This window comes from Anguilla anguilla, chromosome 2 (assembly GCF_013347855.1).
Source record: "Anguilla anguilla isolate fAngAng1 chromosome 2, fAngAng1.pri, whole genome shotgun sequence".
In the NCBI taxonomy this organism is placed as follows: domain Eukaryota; kingdom Metazoa; phylum Chordata; class Actinopteri; order Anguilliformes; family Anguillidae; genus Anguilla; species Anguilla anguilla.
In genome coordinates, this window is record NC_049202.1 from 21,862,211 (window position 1) to 21,886,336 (window position 24,126).

At 41.9% G+C, this 24,126-nt stretch overlaps 2 protein-coding genes across 9 annotated transcripts in view; one reads left to right on the forward strand and one right to left on the reverse strand.

The window, feature by feature from the left end:
• Window positions 1-462: 462 nt before the first annotated feature.
• zdhhc6 (zinc finger DHHC-type palmitoyltransferase 6) lies at window positions 463-10,489 on the reverse strand. 5 transcript variants are annotated; one of them, XM_035404567.1, is made up of 11 exons: window positions 10,344-10,489; window positions 6,890-7,440; window positions 5,892-5,983; window positions 5,485-5,644; window positions 4,974-5,135; window positions 4,782-4,835; window positions 4,000-4,167; window positions 3,416-3,457; window positions 2,933-3,078; window positions 2,455-2,501; window positions 463-1,351 (listed from the first exon to the last, which is right to left on the reverse strand). In XM_035404567.1, the coding sequence occupies exons 2-11, from the start codon at window positions 7,154-7,156 to the stop codon at window positions 1,248-1,250; spliced, it is 1,242 nt and encodes a 413-aa protein (XP_035260458.1). In that variant the 5' UTR covers window positions 7,157-7,440; window positions 10,344-10,489; the 3' UTR covers window positions 463-1,247. The 5 variants fall into 5 exon arrangements, with proteins under 5 accessions (XP_035260458.1, XP_035260460.1, XP_035260459.1 ...); XM_035404569.1 differs by having other exon boundaries at window positions 10,340-10,394; XM_035404568.1 differs by lacking the exon at window positions 10,344-10,489 and adding an exon at window positions 10,146-10,333.
• A 331-nt stretch (window positions 10,490-10,820) lies between these two features.
• Window positions 10,821-24,126, forward strand: part of vti1a (vesicle transport through interaction with t-SNAREs 1A) — a 190,297-nt gene continuing 176,991 nt past the window's right edge. The window contains exons 1-2 of one of the 4 annotated variants that reach the window (XM_035404572.1): window positions 10,821-11,035; window positions 20,641-20,699. In XM_035404572.1, the coding sequence (XP_035260463.1) occupies window positions 10,942-11,035; window positions 20,641-20,699 (153 nt within the window). In that variant the 5' untranslated portion in view covers window positions 10,821-10,941. The remainder of the gene's footprint in view (window positions 11,036-20,640; window positions 20,700-24,126) is intronic. The other 3 variants (XM_035404574.1, XM_035404573.1, XM_035404576.1) reach the window with 3 other exon arrangements.

Here is a 24,126-nt window from a genome sequence, read left to right on the forward strand (position 1 = left end):
TACGCTATACAAATAAAATTTGATTGATTGATTGATTGCAGGACCACATCCACTTTACCTGTAAAGCCTGTAAGACCAAACCTTATTTACCTGCAAACCTGAATACCACACCTTCCTTACCTGTAACCCAGCAGGGCCAAACTCTTTTTAGCTCTACGTCCTGCAAGACCACACCCTATTTTTACCTGTAAAGCCTGTAAGACCACACCTTATTTACCTGCAAGCCTGAAGACCACACCCTCTTTACCTCTACTGACTGCACGACCACACCCTCTTTACCTCTACTGACTGCACGACCACACCCTCTTTACCTCTACTGACCTCATGACCACACCCTATTTAACTTCAAAACCAAATTTCACAACTGAACACACTGGGGATACTGAAGATCGGGGCCTCGTGTCATCAAACCCCAAAAGTGCTTTGATACTCAGTTTAGAATAACAAACTCGACGACGCTCATCTTTTATCCACCTCTTCTTTTAATGACTTTTCAGTTGCACAAAATTTTGAGGTTTTCATTCACCGAAATAAAATAAAAAAAACATGTACATATCAAAGAATAGTAAGGCTTGCTTAATGCAGGTCAAAATGAATAGGGATTTGGTGTTTAGTTTTAAATGGAACATGCTACCTAGATTACACACTAAAAAAAGAGGTTGCACTTCCTTTGTTTCACTTGGAATACAGAGATGCTCTTCAGCCTACAAATCTCAAAAATTCCCAGACTAAACACTTCTCTCTACAAATCAAATACTGCCACAGCCTGCATGTTCTGTTTCTCTATGTACTCAACCATAATTCTAACAGCACTGAAAATGACCCTTTTCAGCGCTGCAAAAGATAATATTTTGAAATGTCAGGTGAGCTGGTTTAGAAATGCAATGTTTAATGTAGCCTTTAATATAACGAGAAACATTATTATTATTGTTTTAATCCAAAGAGTTAAGGAGAGGGTCTCTCTTGTCTTAATACAAAATGTATTAAAATAAAAATGTTATTTCTACTGTACAAAGAATACGGAGACCCCCCACGGCAACTGACTTGCACGATTCAGCCGCATAGTAAAAATGGAAACAAGAGATCGTGGCTAGCATAATAACTACAGTTGGTTCAAGTAAAGGGATTGTTCCTGAACAGAACAAACCAAAAGCCCCCCCCAAATAAAACATGCGCCTGGCGCCCCCATTCTCACCGCCCTCCCAAAATTCTTGCTTTTCTTATCTAATTTTTTTATGTACAATATATTAGTTCTCTTTTTTCTCCTCGGTGGTGGTGGAGCTGCTCGCTGTGTCGTACAGGCACTTCTCCACGCATTTCCGTGGAAACCAGCCCCTCATCCGCGCTCCAGCTGAAAAAGAAGGGGGAGCAAATGCCGTGAAGCGAAACCCGCGAAAGAGAGACCCTACGCGCACGCGGCTCGGGGCGACGCGCGAAGGGGACGCCGCCGCCGCCGCCACAGAGAAACCCCAGCCTCACAAAACAACAACAACAACAACAAAAAAGAGAAACCGCACACTCGCATGCGATCCACCGTAAGACAGAAACCGCACACTCGCATGCGATCCACCGTAAGACAGAAACCGCACACTCGCATGCGATCCACCGTAAGACAGAAACCGCACACTCGCATGCGATCCACCGTAAGACAGAAACCGCACACTCGCATGCCATCCACCGTAAGACAGAAACCGCACACTTGCATGCCATCCACCGTAAGACAGAAACCGCACACTTGCATGCCATCCACCGTAAGACAGAAACCGCACACTCGCATGCGATCCACCGTAAGACAGAAACCGCACACTCGCATGCCATCCACCGTAAGACAGAAACCGCACACGCGCAACGCACCGTAAGGCAGAAACCACACACTCGCAATGCACCGTAAGACAGAAACCGCACATGCGCAACGCACCGTAAGACAGAAACCGCACATGCGCAACGCACCGTAAGGCAGAAACCACACACGCGCAACGCACCGTAAGACAGAAACCGCACACGCGCAACGCACCGTAAGACAGAAACCTAACACGTGCTATCTAAAACAACAGTGGAAACCAAGACTCATACAACCCACCGTAAAAAAAAATTAAAAATAAAATAATAAAGAAAACCTGACTGACGCAAGCAAATATAAAAGTGAAACCCGACTCTTATGCAACCCTCCGTAACAGAGAAACCCCAACTCATGCAACCCGCCCTGAAGAGAAACATGACACCGGGCTGCGACAGAAAAACCAGGCACACCCGAAATCAGAGAAACCCCACAACCCACGGTAACTTAGGAAGTGATGTGCCACGTAAACCAGCATCTCGGACGGCCCGCTCGCAAGCACCGAGCTTTAAAACTAACTTTAAAACCAGGGAGGGCTTTGCATTTTTAAACAGCGGAAGCGCGGAGAACAGAGCAGCAGCGGCGAAATGGCGGCAGACAGAAACTGAGAGCTGTACCTTTGATTTGCTCTTCGTTCAGGACTTTGTCTCCGTACATCCACCACCTGCGGCACACACACACACACACACACACACACACACACACACACACACACACACACGTCACAACACAGCTCAGGAGCGTGCCCGCATACATATGCAATCTATTCTTATCTTGCTTAGGTTCACACTTTTATCACAGACGTGTCACTTGCAGTTTTGTACCCACAATGCTCTTGCTTTCCCAACATTTCATGTTCCTTTCACCGAGTCTGTGTCTATGGTTCACATCAAAATTTAATAAGGGGGGGGGGGGGGGGGGGGGTTATTGTGTGGTTGCGTTCTAGATGTGAGCAGTGCCAACGGATGGGGACGATCCGGTCGCCCGTCACACCTCTCCCTAACCCCCCCCCCTCCCCCCCCGGTCCCATTTCCCCGTATTGCCGCCCTGTGGCCAGCCCCTGGTTCTCCCTCCCCAGGGCCCCGCCCCACTCACTTGGTGCCGCGGGTAGCGAACAGCACCTCCCCCCGGGTCAGCGTGATTCGCGGCTCCTCCGTGCAGGGGGTGCGCAGGAAGGTGCGGAGCCCCTTGCTGATTGGACAGCAGGCGCCGTTGTAGTCCTCCACCACTCGGTACTGGATCTGCCAATCACAGCGGCAGCGCTGCTAATCACTTGCACTGCTCGACCAATCAAACGCTCACAGCAGGCTACACACACCACAAAGAAAAAGCATGCCCTCCCACAAAGCAGAATGAGTGTTCTTCTTCAGTTTAACAGAAACTGTCTCTGTACTGTTGGCAAAATACATGAGCATACCTCTAGGTTCTCGTATTTTTTCTTATCACCTTCCCTTTGTTCTATAGATAAAATTAATTACAATGCCACCATTTTCACAGCTTTATCTGTTTCTAACAAATACCGTGTTTCATGTTTTTGGCACCACCTGCTGTACAACTATGAGTACTTCATCTACTTACGCTTCTCACTCTTTTATCAGCTTTTTGTTTCAGCTGCTCAATCTGAAGGGAAAACAAAAGAGGAAGTTAAAGAAAATTATTATCAAAACACCTTATAGCTTGTTAAATATCATTACTCCTTTGTGTTAAGTTCGTCAAAATAAAAATAACCAATTCTGTTCACACAGTTCTGTACAACTCCAATTTCCTCCAGACAACCAACTGTGTGGAACACTGATGCTCTCTTATGGACAGCTATACTTAAACTGCATGGAAGACTCTGTTCAGCACATGAAATCTGTGTAACTTCTGACTAGTCATGGCAACAATTTAAAGAACTGTTCAACCTTGAGGGAGTAAAGAAACACTATGACTAATTCTTGGAATGCAGAGGAGTTAAGAAAATAGCAACTGGGTCACTGTGCCCTGATACTACTATGAAAAGGTCAGTTTTTTGCTTGTTTTCCACCCAACTGTAGACAATGGTCACATGCAGTCACTTGTGTGGACCTGGTCATTTACGGTGATAATTAAGGTTGTCTGGGGTCACCTACGGTTACAGTCGGGGGAACACGCCCGTGGTCGCGGGCCGTGACCGTACTCACGGTTAAGGTGTGCTGGTGACACTTTTCGTGCACGGGCCACTCGACGCCGTCGCCCTCGGGCACGCCCGACCAGGTGAACACCTGCTTAAAGTTCTCCCATCGGCTGCCCAGGTCGTAGGGGAAGATGAACTCCTCTCCCGTTTGGTAGTACTGGATTCTGTCTCTGGCCTGGGAGGGGAGGGGGGGCCGGGAAGGGGGGGGGGGGGGGTTAACGCTCTGGCGGCTTTTCACAACTTTGAAACAAATAATCAACAGCCCAATTGTGCACCCTAAAGTTTTCCGCCTGGCTGTCAATCACAGGTGAGAATACTGCAAAATGGCGACAAACCTATTGTTTAATGTTCTGTTGCTGTCTGAAGTCCCAATCACAACATTTCAAAGAAGTCAAAGGTAGGAGCTCTTCTTTTAGTTTTATCTGAACTGCAGTCTGCATTAAATTTCCTAAAGTGATTCTCTATAAGGGGAAGAGTTATCCCAGGGTGACGCCATTATTTTGGGTGGGGTGTCCCATACATCCCAAAACACTGGGAGATTTTATACATCGGCGTGAGTTCTTTGGAGACATGGGGAACGAACAGCAGGACCGTTTCAAACTTGCAGCCCGAGCCGCTCTGAAATTGCACGGCCTACAGGGTGGGGATGAACAAAACGGCATCTGTGGCAAACCCGGTTCTGCGGGCACGCGTTTAGGCGTAACGTTCCACGTGCGCTGCAGGGGGGTCGGCATCGCCCGGCTCGCTGCGCGCACGCGGCTTCGTAGCGGGAAAGGAAGCCGCGCCCACCTTCTCCTCGATCCACGATTCGATCGACGTCTTGTTCCGGACGATCACCTTCATCTGGGGGCGAGGGGAACAAAAGCGGCGTCAGAGCCGACGGAGGCGTTCGCCTGCGCCTCCGAGCGGCTCTCAGGACGACGGGCCCGTCCGCGCGCGCACGTGCACGCGCACGCTACGGGGCCCGGGGCGGGGCCGCACCTGTATGACAAACAGCATCCCCACGGCTATGGTGGTGCCCAGCGCCAGCCCCAAGGCGAAAAGCGTGGCGGCGAAGGCGGGCACGCTGAACGGCATGATGGGACTGTGCGTCCTCCTGACGCCGCTCATGTCGATTTTCACCGAGCTCCACCCGAACGATATCTGGGGGAGGAAAGCACGAGGTCAGGGCATGTACCCCGCACCTTTCAAAAGGACAGCATTCACAAACATTCATCCTTAACCACACACTCCTACAGCTCATATAGCCTACAGTAAGCCAATCAGGGACTATATTGACACAGGACAAGCACCGCCCCTTAAAGGTAAAGCAGGAGCAACGCAAGACCAGAAATACATCGAGTACTCAAGCCAACATATCTCACGCCTAGTTCGCCAACACCCCTCCAAAAACTACTGCACTTGATATAATCAAAACCTAAACTTGTGACACAGCAAGTGGGAAGCAGTCTGCCCTCTGCTGGGCAGAGCAGGGGGCTGCAGCGTCACTCACTCGGTCGTAGAGCTGGGTGTACATGGTCATGGTGAAGATGAAGGCCGCGTGAATGCAGCCCAGGGGCGCCAGCAGGAGGAAGCTGGTGAAGTAGGCGTGGTTCAGGTGGCCGCAGCAGTTGTTAATCCACGGGCAGTGGTGATCCATCTTCATCACACACCTGGACAGGAAACATCAAACGTTCTCTCAGCGCCAAAATCGCTTCTCTTGCAAAACCAAGCAAAATGCATTTCAGAAATCGCTGACAAATTACCGCAGAGTACACTGAAGGCACGTTCAAGTACACACTTGTGGCATACACCTACCTGTCCCATTTGCTTGAAAACACAACCGTACTGAAAGATTATACTGCACTGAACTTAAACCTGTTAAACCAGCTCAAGAGCACACCAGTACGAGACCTGTACCTGTTACACTTCCGGCAGTGGTGGGATCTCGGGGCTTTGTATCCTTGGCATACTCTACAGAATTGTAAGTACACAGAATCTTGTGAATTTTCCTGTTGAAGAAAAAAAAAAACACCACAAAAACTCAAGTCATTTAAAAAGTGGTCATCACACATTGACTGCCCAAAGGTTACATACAGGAGCAAATCAAAATAAAACTAAAAAACAACACACAACTATCAACTAATATATAGAGCTTAGATTAAGCCTAATCCTAGACTAGTTTTTCCCCCAATGGAGATTTGATTGAATTTTTCTTTTAGTCTAGGACTAGGCTTAATCCATGTGTGGGAAACTGACCCATAATGTCCGATATATAAACTAAATGATATATAAATCTAAAAATGAACTATAGCCTTTCGACCCTTCATCCAGTCTGTATGAAGATTGCGGGACTGTGTCTGAGAAGGTGACGAGTTGGGGATGAAGGGTGACGTATTTTGGTGAGGTTTTTGGTGCTGTGATGTGCCGCACAGTCTGATATGAATCCTGGCGCTGGCAATGCCAACTGTACCCACAAAAGCAACAGCATGTAATGCACTGCCCAGCAGAGGGAGGGTTCTGGTCAGCAGGGCATTCCCTGACTCACTGCTCATACGTGACAACACAAAAAAAAAAAAAAACGTGAAAGCGATCAAGTAAAACCCAAAAGAACCCTCGTCAATAGTCATATTTTCCTCCCGACTTTTAGTGTATTGTCATATGAAGACATCTTTGCTATTAAAGACTTTGTCGCGAGGATACTCTTGTCCAGGCTCTACTTCAACACTGTACAGGTGAGCACTGAGCCTCCTTCGGGCCACATAACAATGAATGCCCCCACACGTCCTTTGTTATGTTCACATATATTATTACAGCTGGATACATACAGGCCAATCATCTCACCCATGGGAACGATGGCAGTTTGCCACATGAGAACACAACCTGCAATCCTCTGCTTCCCTTGATTTTATACGTACCGGTGTCCACCCCAGGGGGATGTAGCCAGGACCCACAAACATGGCATTGAAGTAATTGTAAAGGATGAGAACCGTCCAGTTTATCAACATGATAAAATTGACACTTCCACCGGTGGTGTCCAAGGGCCAATACCAGATGATGGAGTCCAGGACGGCGATGGTGGAGCAGATGGCGATGACGGACAGGGCGATCATGGGCCCCCAGTGGCAGAGCCTCTTCACCTCGTGAAGATTCTCGAATCTGACGACGGCAAACAGGAAACTCATTTTTTTGCTGGCTTCTCGTGCAACGGTTAGCGGAGAGCAGTCTCTAGGACACAAGAAGGTTAAAATCGTTTCCGCTCCTGGCAAATTAGGATCCCCCACAGAGGCGATGAGGACAACAGCGATGGCGGACAGCGTTTTTTCAATCGACGGAACATCCGGAGAGACAGAGCATCGCGGGTCATTGGAGTGGTCCCTGTCCCAGAGTCCTTTGCTCTGTCATGGTGACTCATCCTTTTTCAGTGCTTTCCAGAGCACCCTTTCCTCATGAGAGGTTGTACCTCCATCTGGAGTCAAAGAGCCAAAGATACATGCAAGAAAAATTATCAACGGTCTATTCAAATAACTATTGCATTACTGCTCGTACTAAAATTATTACAAATACACATACAAATATTATATCTGAATATTACCAATGCAGGCACCCTACTGTGTTATTATGTTATTTTTCCAAAAGCCATTGTGAGGGGGCGGCGTGGTTGTGGTGCCAGCTGCAGGCGGAGAGAGGGCGGAGTGGTTTAGGCGGCCGGCAGTCGCAGCTGTGGGCAGTTACGTGATCAGTGCTAACCTTTATCGGCACCACAACCACGCCGCCCCCTCAAGCTATTTTTTGCTATTCAGGCAAAACTGTCTGGTTGGTTATTTACCAAACTTTGCACAATGACTGAGGGGCACTCCAAATGGTGATTGAGCCCTTTGACCTAGAATCTAATTACTCCACTCCCCTGCACTCATAGAACAAATTAGTACTATCCCAAAAAGAATATGCGTGTGATCAGGATTTTCCTATATATATATATATTTTTTTTTAAACATTTCCTCCTAGACGCATTGACCTATTTGCACAAAAATTGGAATATCACATCTAATCACAAATCTAAATTCTCAACATAAAAAAAGTTCTTGCTCTTAAAAACGTTCTCACAATAAGTTAGTGAATTTGCATTTGGGCATGTGCTTTTTTCCAAAAGGTTAATAAAAAGTGACAAAATGTGGTAAAACCTGGTGTGTTTACTGACAACTCAATCAAGTGGACAGGCCCAAAGAACTGGCCAAAACAAACAACGGGGTGGTGCTATAGAGCTCGTCAATTTTTGGTGGCTAATCACCTCAATATTAATCTGATTATATATGGTACAGTCACCAACATCTTGAATTGGCAGCCATTTTGGATTTTGCTTGTTCATACTTTTCCTACTTTCACCTGGTTGATTCACATGAAACTGGGCACTGACAGAGGGTACCTTCTAACTACCACTGACCAAATGCCGACTGGCCATATGATGGAGCTATAGCAGTCTTTGAAATTTCCAAGAATTAAAAATAGGTAAGCCCTGCTCCGTTTGACATCCATTAGCCTACCATTATGCATTTATTTCCATTTCGAAAAAATTAAATAACACTTAAAATCTATCTCCACCTTAACGCTTTGACTGATTTGAAAGGACCTTGGAATGTAAAATCTACTCATGAGTATCTAAAATCCCAGCATAAAGAAACTTGCTATGCTTAAAAATATATCCGCAGTAAGCCAATGAATTTTGTACGTCGGAGTGGCTTTTGCCAATAAGAAAATAAATTCCAAACAGCTTGATAAAAAGTGATGAAACTTGGTGTGTCTATTGATACTTCAATCCAGAGGGCGACAGTAAAGAATTGGCGCTTTAATTGACAGGGTGGCGCTACAGAGCTCAATGGTTTTTAAAAATGTGACAATTCACTGAAAATAACTAGTTTTATGTGGATATTTGAAATTTGTTACAGTGACTAACCACATCAGTCCAAATATGAGTATGTGTATATGTTAACACCACCAAATGTCATTATATATAGGCCTACTTTGGGAATGGGGTGATGAACCGTTTCCACCAACAGCCTGTGTAAATACCCTAATAAGTGCATTACTGACATTTGTGCTAAACCAAGGACTGTAGTTTCAGTTTCTGCTAAAAGCCTAAAAACAGTGTAATAGAAAAAAAAAAAGGTCCAAGAGAGACCAGGAGACCAGGTAATGTCAGTGTGCCATTGAAATGGTGAAACCGCTCAAACAACAAAGGGTCATAGTGTTGTAGAGCCATGCCAATAGCCTATATATAAACAACATACTGTAAACGACCATGATAATTAATATATTGATTTATCACCGACAGATTAGATCCAGTCCAGGTAATATGCACCCAAAAACCATGCACACCAATTAGTTGAAAACGATAAACTATTAATGAAACTCAAATGGTTTCTATGGGTCGACTGCTTGCAGACTGCATACGTGTGCAATTTATGCACAAAAAAATTATATGAACTACTGTACATCATAGTTTTATTTATGTCTGTGCAGTTTATAACCTTGACAGTCACTCGTTTCTCACACATAATTAGGCCTATATACATCTATTGCGGTTCGAGACGTGTGAGAAACGAGTGACTGTCAAGATTATTAGATGTGAAGACACAAATTTGTCAATATATAATCGTTAGATTGTTTTCAATAACTATTTTCCTAATGGCATTCTGACTGAGCTAACCTGCTTCTCAATTTCAGAGGTCTAAACTGTCATGTGGGAATTTTTTATGCTGATTCTTTCCATAACCACACCATATAGGTACAGATTCATATCCTCAACTTTCGTTATTATAATAATTCTGATTACGATTTATATTCAGATCCCATATTACAGTAAAACTGATCAGGTAATTAGCCCGTTAGCTATCTTGCTAGCTGACGCCAAGAAATGAGCAGTTGTAGCGAGCCAGCTAACGGTTAGCTAACGGCGCTGTGTACCGATTTCCTAAATTCACAGTGGAGGGAATTCATCAGACAGAAACCACAAACTGAAATTACATATACGACTTTAGCCAACAGAACCCGCCCGCCAAAGTATTTAGATTCGCTAGTGATAAGTGAGCTTTCTCGATTTTTGTGCATTATTCTTTAGCGGATCATTTCCCTCCCATCCGAGCATACATAACCAGCCAGTCTCCTCGTTCCTACCTCATGTGATCACGCTTGGACACGGAATTCAGGGCTAGGCTTTTGACATGTTATTAATTAACGAAAAATAGCGAATGATTTTGAGCATCTTGGAAGATTCTGTCTTCAAAATTACACAATAAAGAATATTCAACGAGCAAATATTCGTGTTTTAAACTAATACACTGTTAACTGTCTCTTTAAATGAAACCCACCTACCTCGCTACTTCCTTGTTTGTTCTTCCACAGAAGCTTCCCTGCTTCTTCACCTGACACTTCCTGAAAGTGTTACAGCATTACTTCACCTCCGCTGTGTCTCCTCTTATTAAGAATGCGAGAGAGCTAATGTAGATACTAGTGATACTAGCGTTTCCCCTAACTTAACTGTTTTTATTCCAAGACACTACACGCATTACGTAGACTATATATATATATATATATATATATATATATATATATAGCAAATCATTAGTAAAACAAACTAAACAAAGCGGTATTAATCCCTCCCCTATAAGCCAAAAATTGATTACAGGGAATACTGCAATTAAACAGTGTATTTTAAGATTTTAAGTATTGGCTTAAACGTTTGAAAACGACTAAACAAACAGGGAAATTGATCATCAGATAAATTCACAGAAGTCACAGAAGACCGTAGAACAGAACCTCTGTGCTTGGAACCTAAACAAATTTAGTTTCGGTTTCCATATCGGACAGAATTAATTGTGCTACAATCAGGAAGTGACGGCGACTGAAACATATTTTGGGTTGTCAATTTACAGTTACTTCGCAATATTTTCGTAAAAACATAACTCCCACGATGTCTTCCGATTTTGAATCATACGAACAGGACTTTGGAACGCTGACAGCTGAGATAACAAATAAAATTGGCAGAATTCCTAAACTCGGTGGAGGTAAGTGTCGCAAACGTCCACTGACGTTCACAATAAATATAGGCTTAGTCTAGGTCTAACTGTGCTAACTAGACAGTGTCAATGAACATCATTATCTAGACTAAGTCTTATTTTGCTTGTAAAATGTGTCAAGGATGATGTCCAATATTGGAATCGTAGCATGGACTGAGTATGTGTAGCTTGCTAGCAAGCTAACACCCACATGATCCCACTCAATAAATTATTTAGTTTGAAGTCTGCGTATCACACTGGACTTGGGTACGGTTGATAATTTTAAAGTAAAGACCAAAATGCAATTTATTCGTGTTATGCATTTTGCATAATTTTGGACAGGTAAGGTACAGTTGCATACAGTATTTAGATATTATGCTTGACGGTCATTCATCAGGTACAGGGATGTGTACTGATGTTGCATTATCTGTAACATTTGATGATTGCATTACCGCGATTCGTCACGTAGCTGGACAATGAAGGTGAGTATTGCCATGTGAATAGGCAGAATGAGTAGCTAAGCAACGAATATGCTGTGTTTATCAAGAAAAACCTGCGTGTTCTGCTGGCCGTGTGTGATGGGGGACTGAATCCGAACTTACAGTCAGAAATGATCACCCCGCGTTACACTTTAAACTAAACAGCTAGTGAACAAACACAGGAACCCAACAGTGTTCTAGCAATGAATGGTCCTGGTGGTACCCTGAGGGTGTCAGTCTGTCGGCATGATTCTTCTGGTAATGCAGGAGTGTGCACATACCTTTTCACCAGGGCCAGGTAGCTGTAAATTGTTACTTAAGCCACTAAGTGTCCCTCACCCCATGGTAAGCTGTTTATTTTCTGATGCATGGTTTACTTAATTTCCCAATAATGATGATGTCTGCAGAGCAGAAGTAGTCGCCCAATGAGGAGTTGCCTTTCTGAGGAGCATGACACTGATGTTATCCATGTCATGGTCTTCCAGTCACCTGTTCTGAACCCAGTTCTGCATTCATACAGTATTATGAAATGCATTGAGACAGCATGTTCCGCTCCCATCAACAAAGTTGAGTTGACTGACTTATTTGTAAAAGTGCCGTGTAACATTCCAGCAGAATTCCAGAGGCTAAAGACTGTGCAAAGGCCTGCTATTTTCCACATATGGTGAATCAACACCCTAATAAGTGACTTTACGTTGGGCTTTCTGTTTTTTTATTCAATACATTTAGCTACCCGCTAGCGCTGAGCGATTAATGTTTTTGGAGTTCAGTTTCTTATTGGAGAATCGGTTTTCGATTTTATTTATTTATTTTTGAAATACTGTTGAGACCAAAAGTTTTCATACACCTAGGCTAAATATATTCAAACTCAATTTTTCACAACACAAATTTCATGTTACCAATCATTTCCTGTGTTAACCCAGTCAATCAGGGTATCTACTTTATTTCCATGAGAGGTCATTTTAAAATTATAGCTAAGAGACTGATTTATTTCAGCTTTTATGTACTATGTACAATTTTTCTAGAAAAACACCCCCACAAAATGATGCTGCCACCCCCATGCTTCACGGCTGGGATGGTGTTCTTTGGATTAAAAGCCTCACCCTTTTTCCTCCATACATAGCGCTGATCATTATGGCCAGATAGTTCAATTTTTGTTTCATCTTACCAGAGAACACTCCTCCAAAAGGCTAGGTCTTCCTCCTGAGGATAACCTGCAAACTTCATTCTGGCTTTTTTACGCCGGTCTTGGAGTAGGGGCTTCTTCCTTTCAGCCCATGGCGATGTAGGATTATTTTAATTGTGGATGTAGATACTTTGGTACATGATGCCTGACTTCTGTGCTAAATTTGTTGAGTTGAGTGACAGCTTTTTAAAAACTACAACTTAAAAAACTAGCACACCCAGCTTGGAGAAAACACCGTTTATCCACCGTTGTATTATCTGAAGACAATTCAAATAATCAAACTGACATTGATGGTTAATTGTTTAAACTTGAAAAAAACACCGATTATTCGCTCAGCACCACTACCTACAACACATCTTCAAAGGAAGTATTATTTCTTTAAACATTTAAAAAAATCATTTTTGGCTGACACCACAACCTTTCATTGAGAGAACACAGCTGAGCCATCACGCTGATTAAGCGTTGTAATTGGCAGCACAGATGTTGAGAAAGCCATTGGCCATTAGTCCTGTTACATGCTGTCCTGTTGGTGTGGGAGGTCACATCACGATGAGTGCACGGGCAGGAAGGGCACTAAGTGAAGTGCAAAGGTTTCAACAATGCAGCATATTGTACTGAGGTTGACATCAGCCACTACAAGTGGAGTTCTATAGACTTTAGACCACCACTTGTTACTGTTTTCCCATTGTTGAGGGGACCTCTGACAGGCCTTCCATACTAATGAGCAGATTGTGCTCCCTCACTGGGGAGTCATTCACTTGTTTTACTGACATCTTGCTTGTTTGCAGTCATCTTATAGCAGATCCACTACGACTCTTTTTTAGAGTCGTTAGATCACAAATAAAACCGTTCTCACTGATTTAGGCATAGAATAAAATTAAAAGAACCACACAAAGTACAAATATTGAAACGCATATTACATAGGCTAGAACAGGGAAACAAGGTTCCATTCTCTCTTGCACTTTATGCTGTTGGCTCTGGCTCATACAGTTGAAGGTCTTAATAACCAAATTAGGGTTAATAGTGCATATCTGTTCAACCAATAAAATTATCTGTTTTTCTATTTGAAAAGAAGACTGGGTGTGGGCCTGGCTTAAACCAGTACTTGTGTAAATGAGAGAAAATGCCTCTTTTCTAGGTGCATGCACTGTTGTGCTTTCAAAGCATCAATCTTTTAATTTAACATCAATGACCTTGATATTTTAAATGATTAGCTATTATACAACTACATTTTATGATCTGTCTGAGACACTGGCAATGCTGTGGGAACGGACAGCTCTGGCCAATTTCTACAAACCTCAATTACATAATTTTCATTGTGAACGGTCAGAAAAAACAATATCGGCTCTTCTAGCCAGCTAACGGTCACTGTAGGCTAGCTAAGCAAGCAAGAAAGCAAGCTAGCTACTGCTGCTTAGTGCCCTCAGATGTTCCTTCCCACGATTTATATTTGTGTTAAATGTCGACGTTTCACAACAAAATTGTAAATAGCTAAAAGTGAACAGCAAACACTACTGACCTTGTAGTTCCTAACCCTTATTGATTTTATGTAGCCAAAGCTGTAAGTAAGCTGGTAGATTTGAGCGGTATCGCTCCTTCTGTTTGTTTGTACCTCCACAGCAGAACATTAAAGCCTTTTAAACAGGCTCACAGTTTTAGCTATAAATCACTTTTAAAGCTAATAACTAATAACTAAAATTAATAATACTGGCTTAAAAGCAGGATTTTATGAGAATGCAATCATTTTTTAGAGGGCTTGCTTCGATAAGCCCACTCTTGATATCTTTCATATTTATTATTATTATCTGCACTTTCTGCCCAATTTTTCTAGCTCTAACTAGTCCTACAGTTTTTGCACTGCATTCAAACTTTTTACACCACAATGACCTGCTAGTTCCAGATATTGTTGCTTGTATTCAGATTTTTTAAATATTCAAAACGCTTTGAAATATTCAACTTTTTGTGTGCAATTTTTGTGGTCACTCCATAGAGGGTCACTCATGGACGTTTAGTAGAACGCTTTAGTAGGACGCGTGCGCAGGTGGTCACTCACTCATGGACGTTTAGTAGGACGCACTTCCAACAACACAAGATTTTGAAGCACTGCTTTATCGCCTAACATTAATTTAGCTAACCCTAACATGTTAGTGTTTTGCCTACTTTAGTTAACCTAGTTAGTGCGTACAGTTGCTATCCTGCACGCATGAGTAGGAGCTAATGGCACACAGCTACAACCACCGATACAGATGTATGGACACATGGAGGACAACAAATAACATTACGGAGGTGAGGACATGCTATAGCTAGCTAGCTATATAGTTAGCCAAGTTTTACTGATGGCACTTGTAGGATATGACTGATCCCTGGAACATAAACGCTACTTGCTGATCCCCGGCTGTATTTGTAACGCTACGGTGCGCCTGGACGGTTTCGTGCTTCTTCTGAGCTATGCGCCCTCATTGAAATGCATTGAGGCTTGAGGACAGTGTCAGTTGGAATTTGAAGCAAGCCCACACAATTCCTTCAGGAATTGTAACCTTTCTAGTTTTATGTTGGCTATCTGAAAGAGGCAACATAATATGACACAGTGAAACAATGCTCACAATAATGGCCTGTCTATTGTGGAGAATTACTTACAATTACAAAAATTCCGCCATTTTTCAGTTTTCAGAAATGTAAAACATTAGGCCTACAAATTGCCAACTTAGTTAATGTTGTATGAAATGTCATCTCTGCATATAGATAATGGAGAAACCAGGACGAGTGCCAGGGGGTTACATGGGGCAAGCTGTGAGTTCAGAGCTAGCTGGGGATGGCTTCTGCTCTGCAAAAAAACCATCAAAGACACAGCATCAGTGAGGGGTCAACCCAGCTGAGCTTAATCTGCATTTACGACTGTAACTGAAAGCATTTATAAATGTGTTGAGAAATGCAAAATCAACAAATAAATAAATAAAGGCTTGTTTTATTGCGTGTAAGAAAATTCTGAGTTGCTTTGGTTTCATTGTGCCACTTGTTCGGAACTAGCAGATTTCAGCCAGACCCAACAGGCAGTTATAAGGTGGGACATCTAAATTTGGTTCATCACTCCTAAAGGTAAAGCATATGCTGTTACTAAAAAATAGAGTGTTGCTTATCTTATATTTAACATTCAGTTCCTTTCAGGTCTTTAAGGTGCATTCCATACCTTTCTGCTTTGAGGGCTTGGTTATACAATGACCAACACATTTAGCAGAACTACTGTATGCTGTGTTTCGCTCATGAATCAAAATGTCATGATTTTCCACATTATGTGACAAAAAGGTACTTTTCATCTGGAAAATTTCTTTAAAATAACAGACTTTCTCAGTCATTGTTATTACATAGTAAATTACTTATCCAGGACGATGTACAGAAGTTGAGAGCATCAGTGTAACTGTCCGGCATACACAAAAGCGATAACAACATGAGGGCCCATTAATGATCAAATATTTAGTCGCTGTATTCCTAAAATACAGTTTCTTTAAAGACACAGAAGGCTGTGCCTCTCTAACTGGCCTAATGAAACTAATCGGTCGCTCCTGAGTCGATGGTTGAACAGTCTCAGGTGAGCACGCCTGAGGCTGCTGTAGGCCTCCTCGGCTGTGAGAACCAACCGGAAAGTGGCCAAAGACGAGCAGCGGCGCTTTCTGCTTCTCCTTCCACCCCTGCCAGCGCCACCGTCAGTCTGAGGGGAAACGGAGTCCCTCCAGCACCCCCTAGTGTACAGAGTGCATATTGCATCAAAATATGCATTAAAGCAAGATTAAGAATGAACAGTTAACTTTACCGTAAAAGGCGTTTCTTAAGGAAGATAGAAATTTCCATTCCACCTGGCTTAAAAGTTCTGAGGTTTGCTTTATATTTATTAGATTGGATGCTTACATGTAATTTTTCTCCACTGAAGGTGTATTTAAAAAATCATAGGGTGTCCCTTAGACAAGACTGGATTATAATTTTGGTATTTTGAGTTTTGCTCGATAATTTTAATTTACAAATTATGCCAAAGTAGTCATTTGAAAAACTATAATGGACTATAATGGACTATATACTATAAAGTTCACTCTTGTTAGTGTAAATGGTCATGGAACTTGTAGGGAAAAATACTTAGAAGAGAACCTGAATTCTAAGCTTGAAGAGCTTCTAAATTTCACTGGTTGTCTAGCCTGTAGGCGAAGGTCTATCTGTGTTTTGGCTTCCTTTCACTGTAAATACTGATGCACGGGTTGTTGTCACCAAGGATTCCAGATGCAGTGTACTGCAGCGGTACTGTGGTATAATGGGTAAGGAACTGGGTTTGTAACCCAAAAGTTTGATTCCCAGGAAGGACACTGCCGTCATACCCTTGAACAAAGTGCTTAACTTGAATTGTTTCATTATATATCCAGCTGTATTGGGGTGGCATGCCCCTGGATGGCTTGCCCCATGCCCAAAATAAGACCATTTTTCTTATGTGACGCTTTTATGTGACACAAACTTTGAATGACCAAATTCTCTTCAGATGGTTAGAAACACAGAACCAAGTTACATTAAATAATTTAGGAAACATTGGGTGGAATTGCTTTGGAATAGAGCTTCTTTAATTTGTGTGAGCTAAGATAGCCAAAACTGTTTGTTGTAACTAATCAGTATTTTTAATGGTAGGCCTAGATTTTGCAAGTTTTAGTTGATGACTTACAGACAGTGTTTTGTATACGTTGCTGCATTTTTGTATGTTGAAAATATGTTTTTGCTGAGATGCATGTGTAATATGTACAAATGTTAGTTGCTGTGGATCAGATTGCTGCTGAATGGCAGTAAAGTAAAGCACTTGGCAGGCAGAAACAGAAGAGATTGTAGATCAGGGATGGGCAGTTCCATTACTGCACGGCCGGTGTGTATGCAGGTTTTCTCTGTCCCCAATACACTGGGCAAATTAGCTAATTATCTGAATGCACATATACTGGTTTAATTGTAAATTAGACCTCTGTAAGATATTTCATGTTGGGACACATGACCATCTTCAGCTGTCATTCATGAACCCATCAATAAATGTAGCTAAGATATGTATTTATGCAGTATGTCTTCCATTGATGTGTGGAAGGAAAATAACTTTATACCTACCGTACTAAATGGCGGTGGATCATCTATGCTTTGGGGCTGTTTCACAGCCAGTGGTCCTTAGGATCTTGTTAAGATCAATGGGAATGCCTTATAGCCTACATAATATTCCAAAAATCTTGGTATCTCTGCCAGGAGGTTTCGATCAAGCCGTAGGTGGACCTTTCCGCAAGACAATGCAAGCAAGCAAGACCCAAATTATTCCCCCAAATATTACAGGGATGGAGAAGCAGTGTTTTGCAATGGCCATCGCAGTTTCTGGACTTCTATGGTGTCAATTGAAGAGGACAGTCCTTCAGTGCAAACCTAAGGATATAAGAATCTTGAAAGGTTTGCCATGGAAGAATGGCTGAAGGTCCTTTCAGATGTGTTCGCCAACCTTTTCAAATATTATAGGAAAAGAGTCAGTGCCGTTATACTTGGCAGGGGTGGGTGCACCAAGAACTGATTTTAGGGATTGCAATAATTGTGAAGCACATTTTAAAAATGAATTTATAATTCAAAAAATGTGGTTGTTGAGTCATTAACAACGTACAGTATTCTCCACATGTGGGGAAAATTACAATTCATCTCAGTAATGGTGTTATTTGTGCATGTACAGTGTTTTTGTCCTTATCTAGGGTGGCAGTAATTTTGGAGTGCGCTTCAAGTTCATGTATAATATCGTGAAATACAGTGGTGGATTTTTGATGTTATGGAATGTGCTGGGGGTCTTGTTAATGTCAGTGAAATCGTGAAATTAATTTTACGATGTATTCCCCATCGTATCCCCATTTTACGATGTATTCCCCAGGGAAGCTCAAATCTGGCTGTGTCTTAAATTAGGAACATAAGAACATAAGAAAACGTGATGCCGAGATCAGGCCATTCGGCCCCACTTGCCTTGTTTTTTTTTTCTTCTTTTGAATAAATGTTACATTGATTTCAGATGTGGGTTAAATGTAGATAAATTCTGGTTCATCTAAACCTTGTTCAACTATCCAAAATGGCCCCACAGTCAGTCACTCTCAATTCCCAGTACTTAATACTATAATACTTGTTTCTCATTAAAATGTATATCAAGCTAAAAGTAAACACCTGTTAGGTCTTTTCGGAAATGAATGTGAGTGAATTGTTGCTGGCATTGAAAAAGCATAACAATGTAAAATCACAGTACACAGCCTCATGTAATCAAGGAACATCTCTGTTGGTGAAAAGACACTCTTCTTTCTTCACTGCATTCACCAGGTCCTCCACCAGCAATGAAATGAATTGAAACAGACAAAAGAAAGTGAAGCCTATCTGAATAAAACAAAGATCCACAATACCCATTAATTGTGCCTCCCCCGCCCATGCTTCCACTAGAATACCCGGCCCTTCAAATTCAGTTCTGTCCTTAAAGAAATTGCATTTTCCTAAAGGGCCTGAAAAAGGTGATTTGTATGCGGTCCGCAATTGCATAAGACACCAATAGAGTTGACAAAGGGCTTTTGTTATAGTGTTGTTCTATTTCACATATGCTCTGCTACTGATAATAAAGAATGCGGTGCAAGAGATTAAATGACCTTGACGATTTTTTGCCAAAACACTCAACATTCTCTAAATCCAGTATACTGTTTTTTTCTCTCTATGGTTAAAAACCTGTAGGATGGAGGGGGAAAATAATGCAAGGTCTCATTCCATTATACATGAATATTGCTTTGGAAGCAGATTTACAAAACCTAGAAGGCTGTCAGTCACAGGCGATTAAAAATTGAGCAAAGATGTAAAGATGTGCTCGCCAAGCGGCACTGTTGCCTTGGCTCTCTGTTTACAAAACTATATGATTGCAAATGCTGTGTATACCATGAATGTTGACATACATTTTTTAAATGCTCGTAGCCTGAATTGGAGTCAGAGTGCAGAACTTTGTTTTGTTCTTTGCAAAGCGCCTCTGGCTGTTTATTGTGTAGGCAGCGAGACTGTACACAGGTTTTAAAAATGTATCTGATGACCAGGAAAGGCAGCTCACCCGAGGGCAAAAAATGAAGATTTTTGAAATGTGTGGGATCTGATTTTTTCCCCCCTATTTCTGAATTCAGATTATCTGTGTAGTGGTTTTTTTTTTTTTTTTTAAACCCAGTGGTTTAAGTGCGCGAAGTAGGCGTATTGAATTATGTTTGCTGTCTACAATTTCTTTTTTGAAAATTATTCCGCTTTCTGTGTTCTGAATCTAATTTTAGGGTGTTAAGCTTGCGTTTCACCTGCGATCAAGCATATTCCAGAATGTTCCACAGGAGGCCACACTGACGTCCTGCTGAACAGATCACTCGTATTTTACTGCCAAAAGGGTGCTGTAGTTCTATGTTTTGGTATAGTCAATTGAGTTGGCATCTCTGGCTCGTGAACAGTCAGATATTCTCAGAGCTATCCACTCATCAAGTTTAAAGGGCTTAGACTGAGGAAACCTCATATACAGCTTGCGTAAACTGGTGCCCGGGCGTTATTCAGAACCTGCCTTTTTCTGCGCAATAAGGTGGTCCAGTGCACCACCAGGTCAGGCCATGTTGAAATAGCAGCCTTACAGACGGAGAAAATGGAGGGGATTGGTGAATCGGGAGAACACACCGCTAAACCGGATGTTCCCCATCTCTTTGAGCCGCCGTTAACATCTCACTCTGCCAGGCTTGTAACGATGATAGTTGTGTCAGCGGAAGGGGACGTCAGAGACGGATTTAAACACAGCGAGAAGGTTTGAATATATCTTCAGACACTTACTCGTTTTGTTGGGGAGTTGGTTTTTTGTCATAAAGGAGTGCACTTTCATCAACTGATCAATGCTGTTTTGTTGTTGTTCTTCTTCTTTTTTCCAGAGGAGAAGACGCAGCTGGTTTTAAATGTTGACAAACAGCTTGAAGAAGTCAGAGAGCTGGTACGTCTTTGATCAGTCATTTTCACTCTCCTGTTTCTAAATAATGAATATGGCAAATTTCTTAGGTAAACACTGCTCATAATCTTTGTAATGACACGGAATGGACTAAATATGTCTAACTACTGCTCTGACTAGCTTCTGTATCATTTTAACAGTTTCTTTTTCGCTTTTAAGTGACATAATGTGACACATTTCCGGATGCTATCCCTGCAAGGAGGCATCTCTTTCTTGAAGGAAAACAAAACGCAAAAAAGGACTAACGAATACAAAGACAGAAATAGCAAATCCGCTGACATTCCTATTTATGCGCTTGGGTTGTGGTACAGGTGATTGTTGTTCCACAAAAATGAAATTAAAAATGTCTTTTTATTTCTTTATTTTTTTTTTTTTTTTACTTTCCTCTGACTAAGAAACTAATCTTGGTTGGACAGCAATCCTGGCTCCTGCTGTCACACCAACTATACAGACCTATTCAACGTCCTTGTTAAATCCTTTCATTATTGGACTTTACAATAGGGATAGTGAATGACAAGACAAACAATGGTGTATGCACATCTTGTTCATCCCGGGCCATATATCTCCCATTTACACCACCCCCACCTCTCCTGCCCATATACGATACTGTGAAAAAGTATTTGCCCTGATTTTCCTGATTTCCTCTATTATTATGTATTTGTTTCACTGAATGGTTTCAGTTCTTTAGACAAATGTAGTATTCGACATGGAAACTGAGTATCTATTTAAAATTATTATTTCATTTATTTAATTAAAAAAAAACAAACACCCATATCACCCATGTGAATAAGTAATTGTCCCCTTAGTTGCTCAATCAACCAATGAACCAAATTTAATTGATAATTACATTCAGCTGATTGAACACAGCCAGCGTTGATTTCTGCCAGCCCTGTTGAATCTAAAACTCACTCATATTGAACCTTAGAGTGAAGTAGTCACCACTAGGTTTCTATGAGCACATTATGCCACAATCAAAGGAAATTCTACAATAGATGAGAAAGAAAGTTATGAAATATATCTGTCTGGAAAGGGTTACAAAGCCATTTCTAAGGCTCTGGGACTCCACTGAACCACAGTCAGGGCCATTATTTCTAGCAGTTGAAAGAGTGAATCTTCCCAGGAGTGGCCGGCTTGCCAAATTTTCTCCAAGACTGTAGCAACAACTCCAGGAAGCCAGGAAGCCAGAAGAACATCCTGAAAACTGCAGGCCTTTCTAGCCTCAGCTACGGTCAGTGACGCAATAAGAAAGAGGCTGGGAAAAAATGAATTCATGGAAAAGTACCAAGGTCGAAAACCATTGCAAGAGAAACATCAATGTTCTTCAGACATTTGAAAAAGCACTTGTATGATCCCCAAGCCTTTTGGGGTAATTTTCTATGGACAGATGAGATAAAAAGGGGAACTTCTTGGATGACACAGGTCTGGTGTAAAGCAAATACAGCATTTCACAGTAAGAACCAGTACTCCGATGCGGTTGTAGTATGATGGTGTGGGGATGCTTCGCTGCCTCAGGACCTGGACGACTTGCCATTATTGATGGACCTGTGAATTCTGCGCTGGACCAGAAAATTCTTAAGGAGAATGTTCGGTCATCTGTCTGGAAGCTGAAGTTGAAGTGTAATTGGGTTATGCAGCAAGACAGTGATCCAAAAGACAGAAGAAGATTCACATCTGAATATCTGAAAAGAAACAAAATGGAAGTTTTTGAGTGGCCTAGTCAAAGTCCTGACTTGAACCCAATAGAATTGCTGTGGCAGGACCTGAAAACCTACCAATTTGAATTAAAGCAGTTCTTCAAAGAAGAGTGGGCTACAATTCCTCCCCAGCAATTTGGAAGACTGATATCAAAATATAGGAAATGTTTAGTTGCAGTTATTGCTGCTAAGGGTGGTGTAGTTAGTAAGTTTAAGGGGGAAATTACTTTTTCACATGGGTGATATGTGTGTTTGAGAACGTTTTTCAATAAATAAATTAAATAATAATATAAATTAAAGCCGCAAGCGGCGTTGGAAGGGGTCCAAGCAGTGGCAGCATCGCGCCCCCTATGGAGCGATTTTAAAAAGGCTTTGTCCTCACGATCATATGCCTTCACCCAACATATCTACTGAATATCATGATGATCGTATGATATATTGATGGGTTATGGCCAATTTTGAGCTAAGAGACGCTGTCGGATGACTTAGTTACGTCGCCATGGATGTGTCCTGGCCGCTTCCCGTCAAGGCCTTTACTATGTCGTAACACTTAGATGGTCCGGTGTGCATGCACAGCTGCAGTGTTTCTGCGCCGCAACTAAAAAAGGCGTCACACTAGTGTTGTCACGATACCGAAATTTTGACTTTGATACTGGTACCAGGTTTAGTATTACGATACTCAATACTGAAATGATACTTGAAACTTAAACGGTGCTAATTCGATACTCGGTACCTAACGATACTGAAATAACCTTAATAGATCAGAAACGTAATGTCCACAAGGGTTGACCTCATTTTCGAATTCATGGTTTATTAACAACCTGGTTCATTAACAACCTGTAAGTTGAAGTCTCTTCAACATATTAATATGCATAGGCCTATAGTGTTACAACACTGAACAATAGAAAAATATGTTAAATATATTTCAAAAATTAAACAGTTGTAAAGTAAATACTCTTTAAAACAGGTCTTTCACCTTTAAATAGATTTAAAAACAGCATATTTTAATAACAATAAAGCATCTATCTATAATAAAATATTTCCAAATTGGAACACCTATTGCTACTGAAGTGAACTGAGTCAAAGCTTGCGCTGTATCAGGGAAGGGAATGCACAAGCGCAGGTCACCTCACTTGGCAACCTTAGTTGCTACTGCCATCTAGCGAATATTCTGACAAACTACACTTTTCATCCTCTAAATCAGTAATGCGGGAGACACATTTCCCTGGCTTTTACATTTGACGCAGAACTACCGAACGTTGGAAAATTCAAATACGAAACCGTTTTTGTTTTTTTTTTAATGTACCGAGGAAGTGCTGAAGTTTTGTTATACCGTGCAACACTACGCCAGACACATATTCCAATCCATTGCTCAGTTTAGCAGAGAATGCACATTTCAGAGCGCCCCAGAGACAGATAGAATGATAACACATAAATACACATTTCAAATAATAAATACGACATTGAGAAAAAACGAAACAAAAAAACGAGTTATCAAGTCGCAACCTACGCGCAGAGCAGCCGACCGTTTTATTTATTTATTAGCAGATGAGAAGCAACAGGAATCACAAACGGATTGTCCAAGACAATATATGACCACTCAGTCGCAAAAGGGACATCTCTACGTGTAAAACCAATGGTAAGATTGTATATTTATTCAATGTTTAGTCCCAGATATTGTCCTATCCTATCCGCTTCTGTTTTGCGTCAGAAAACGA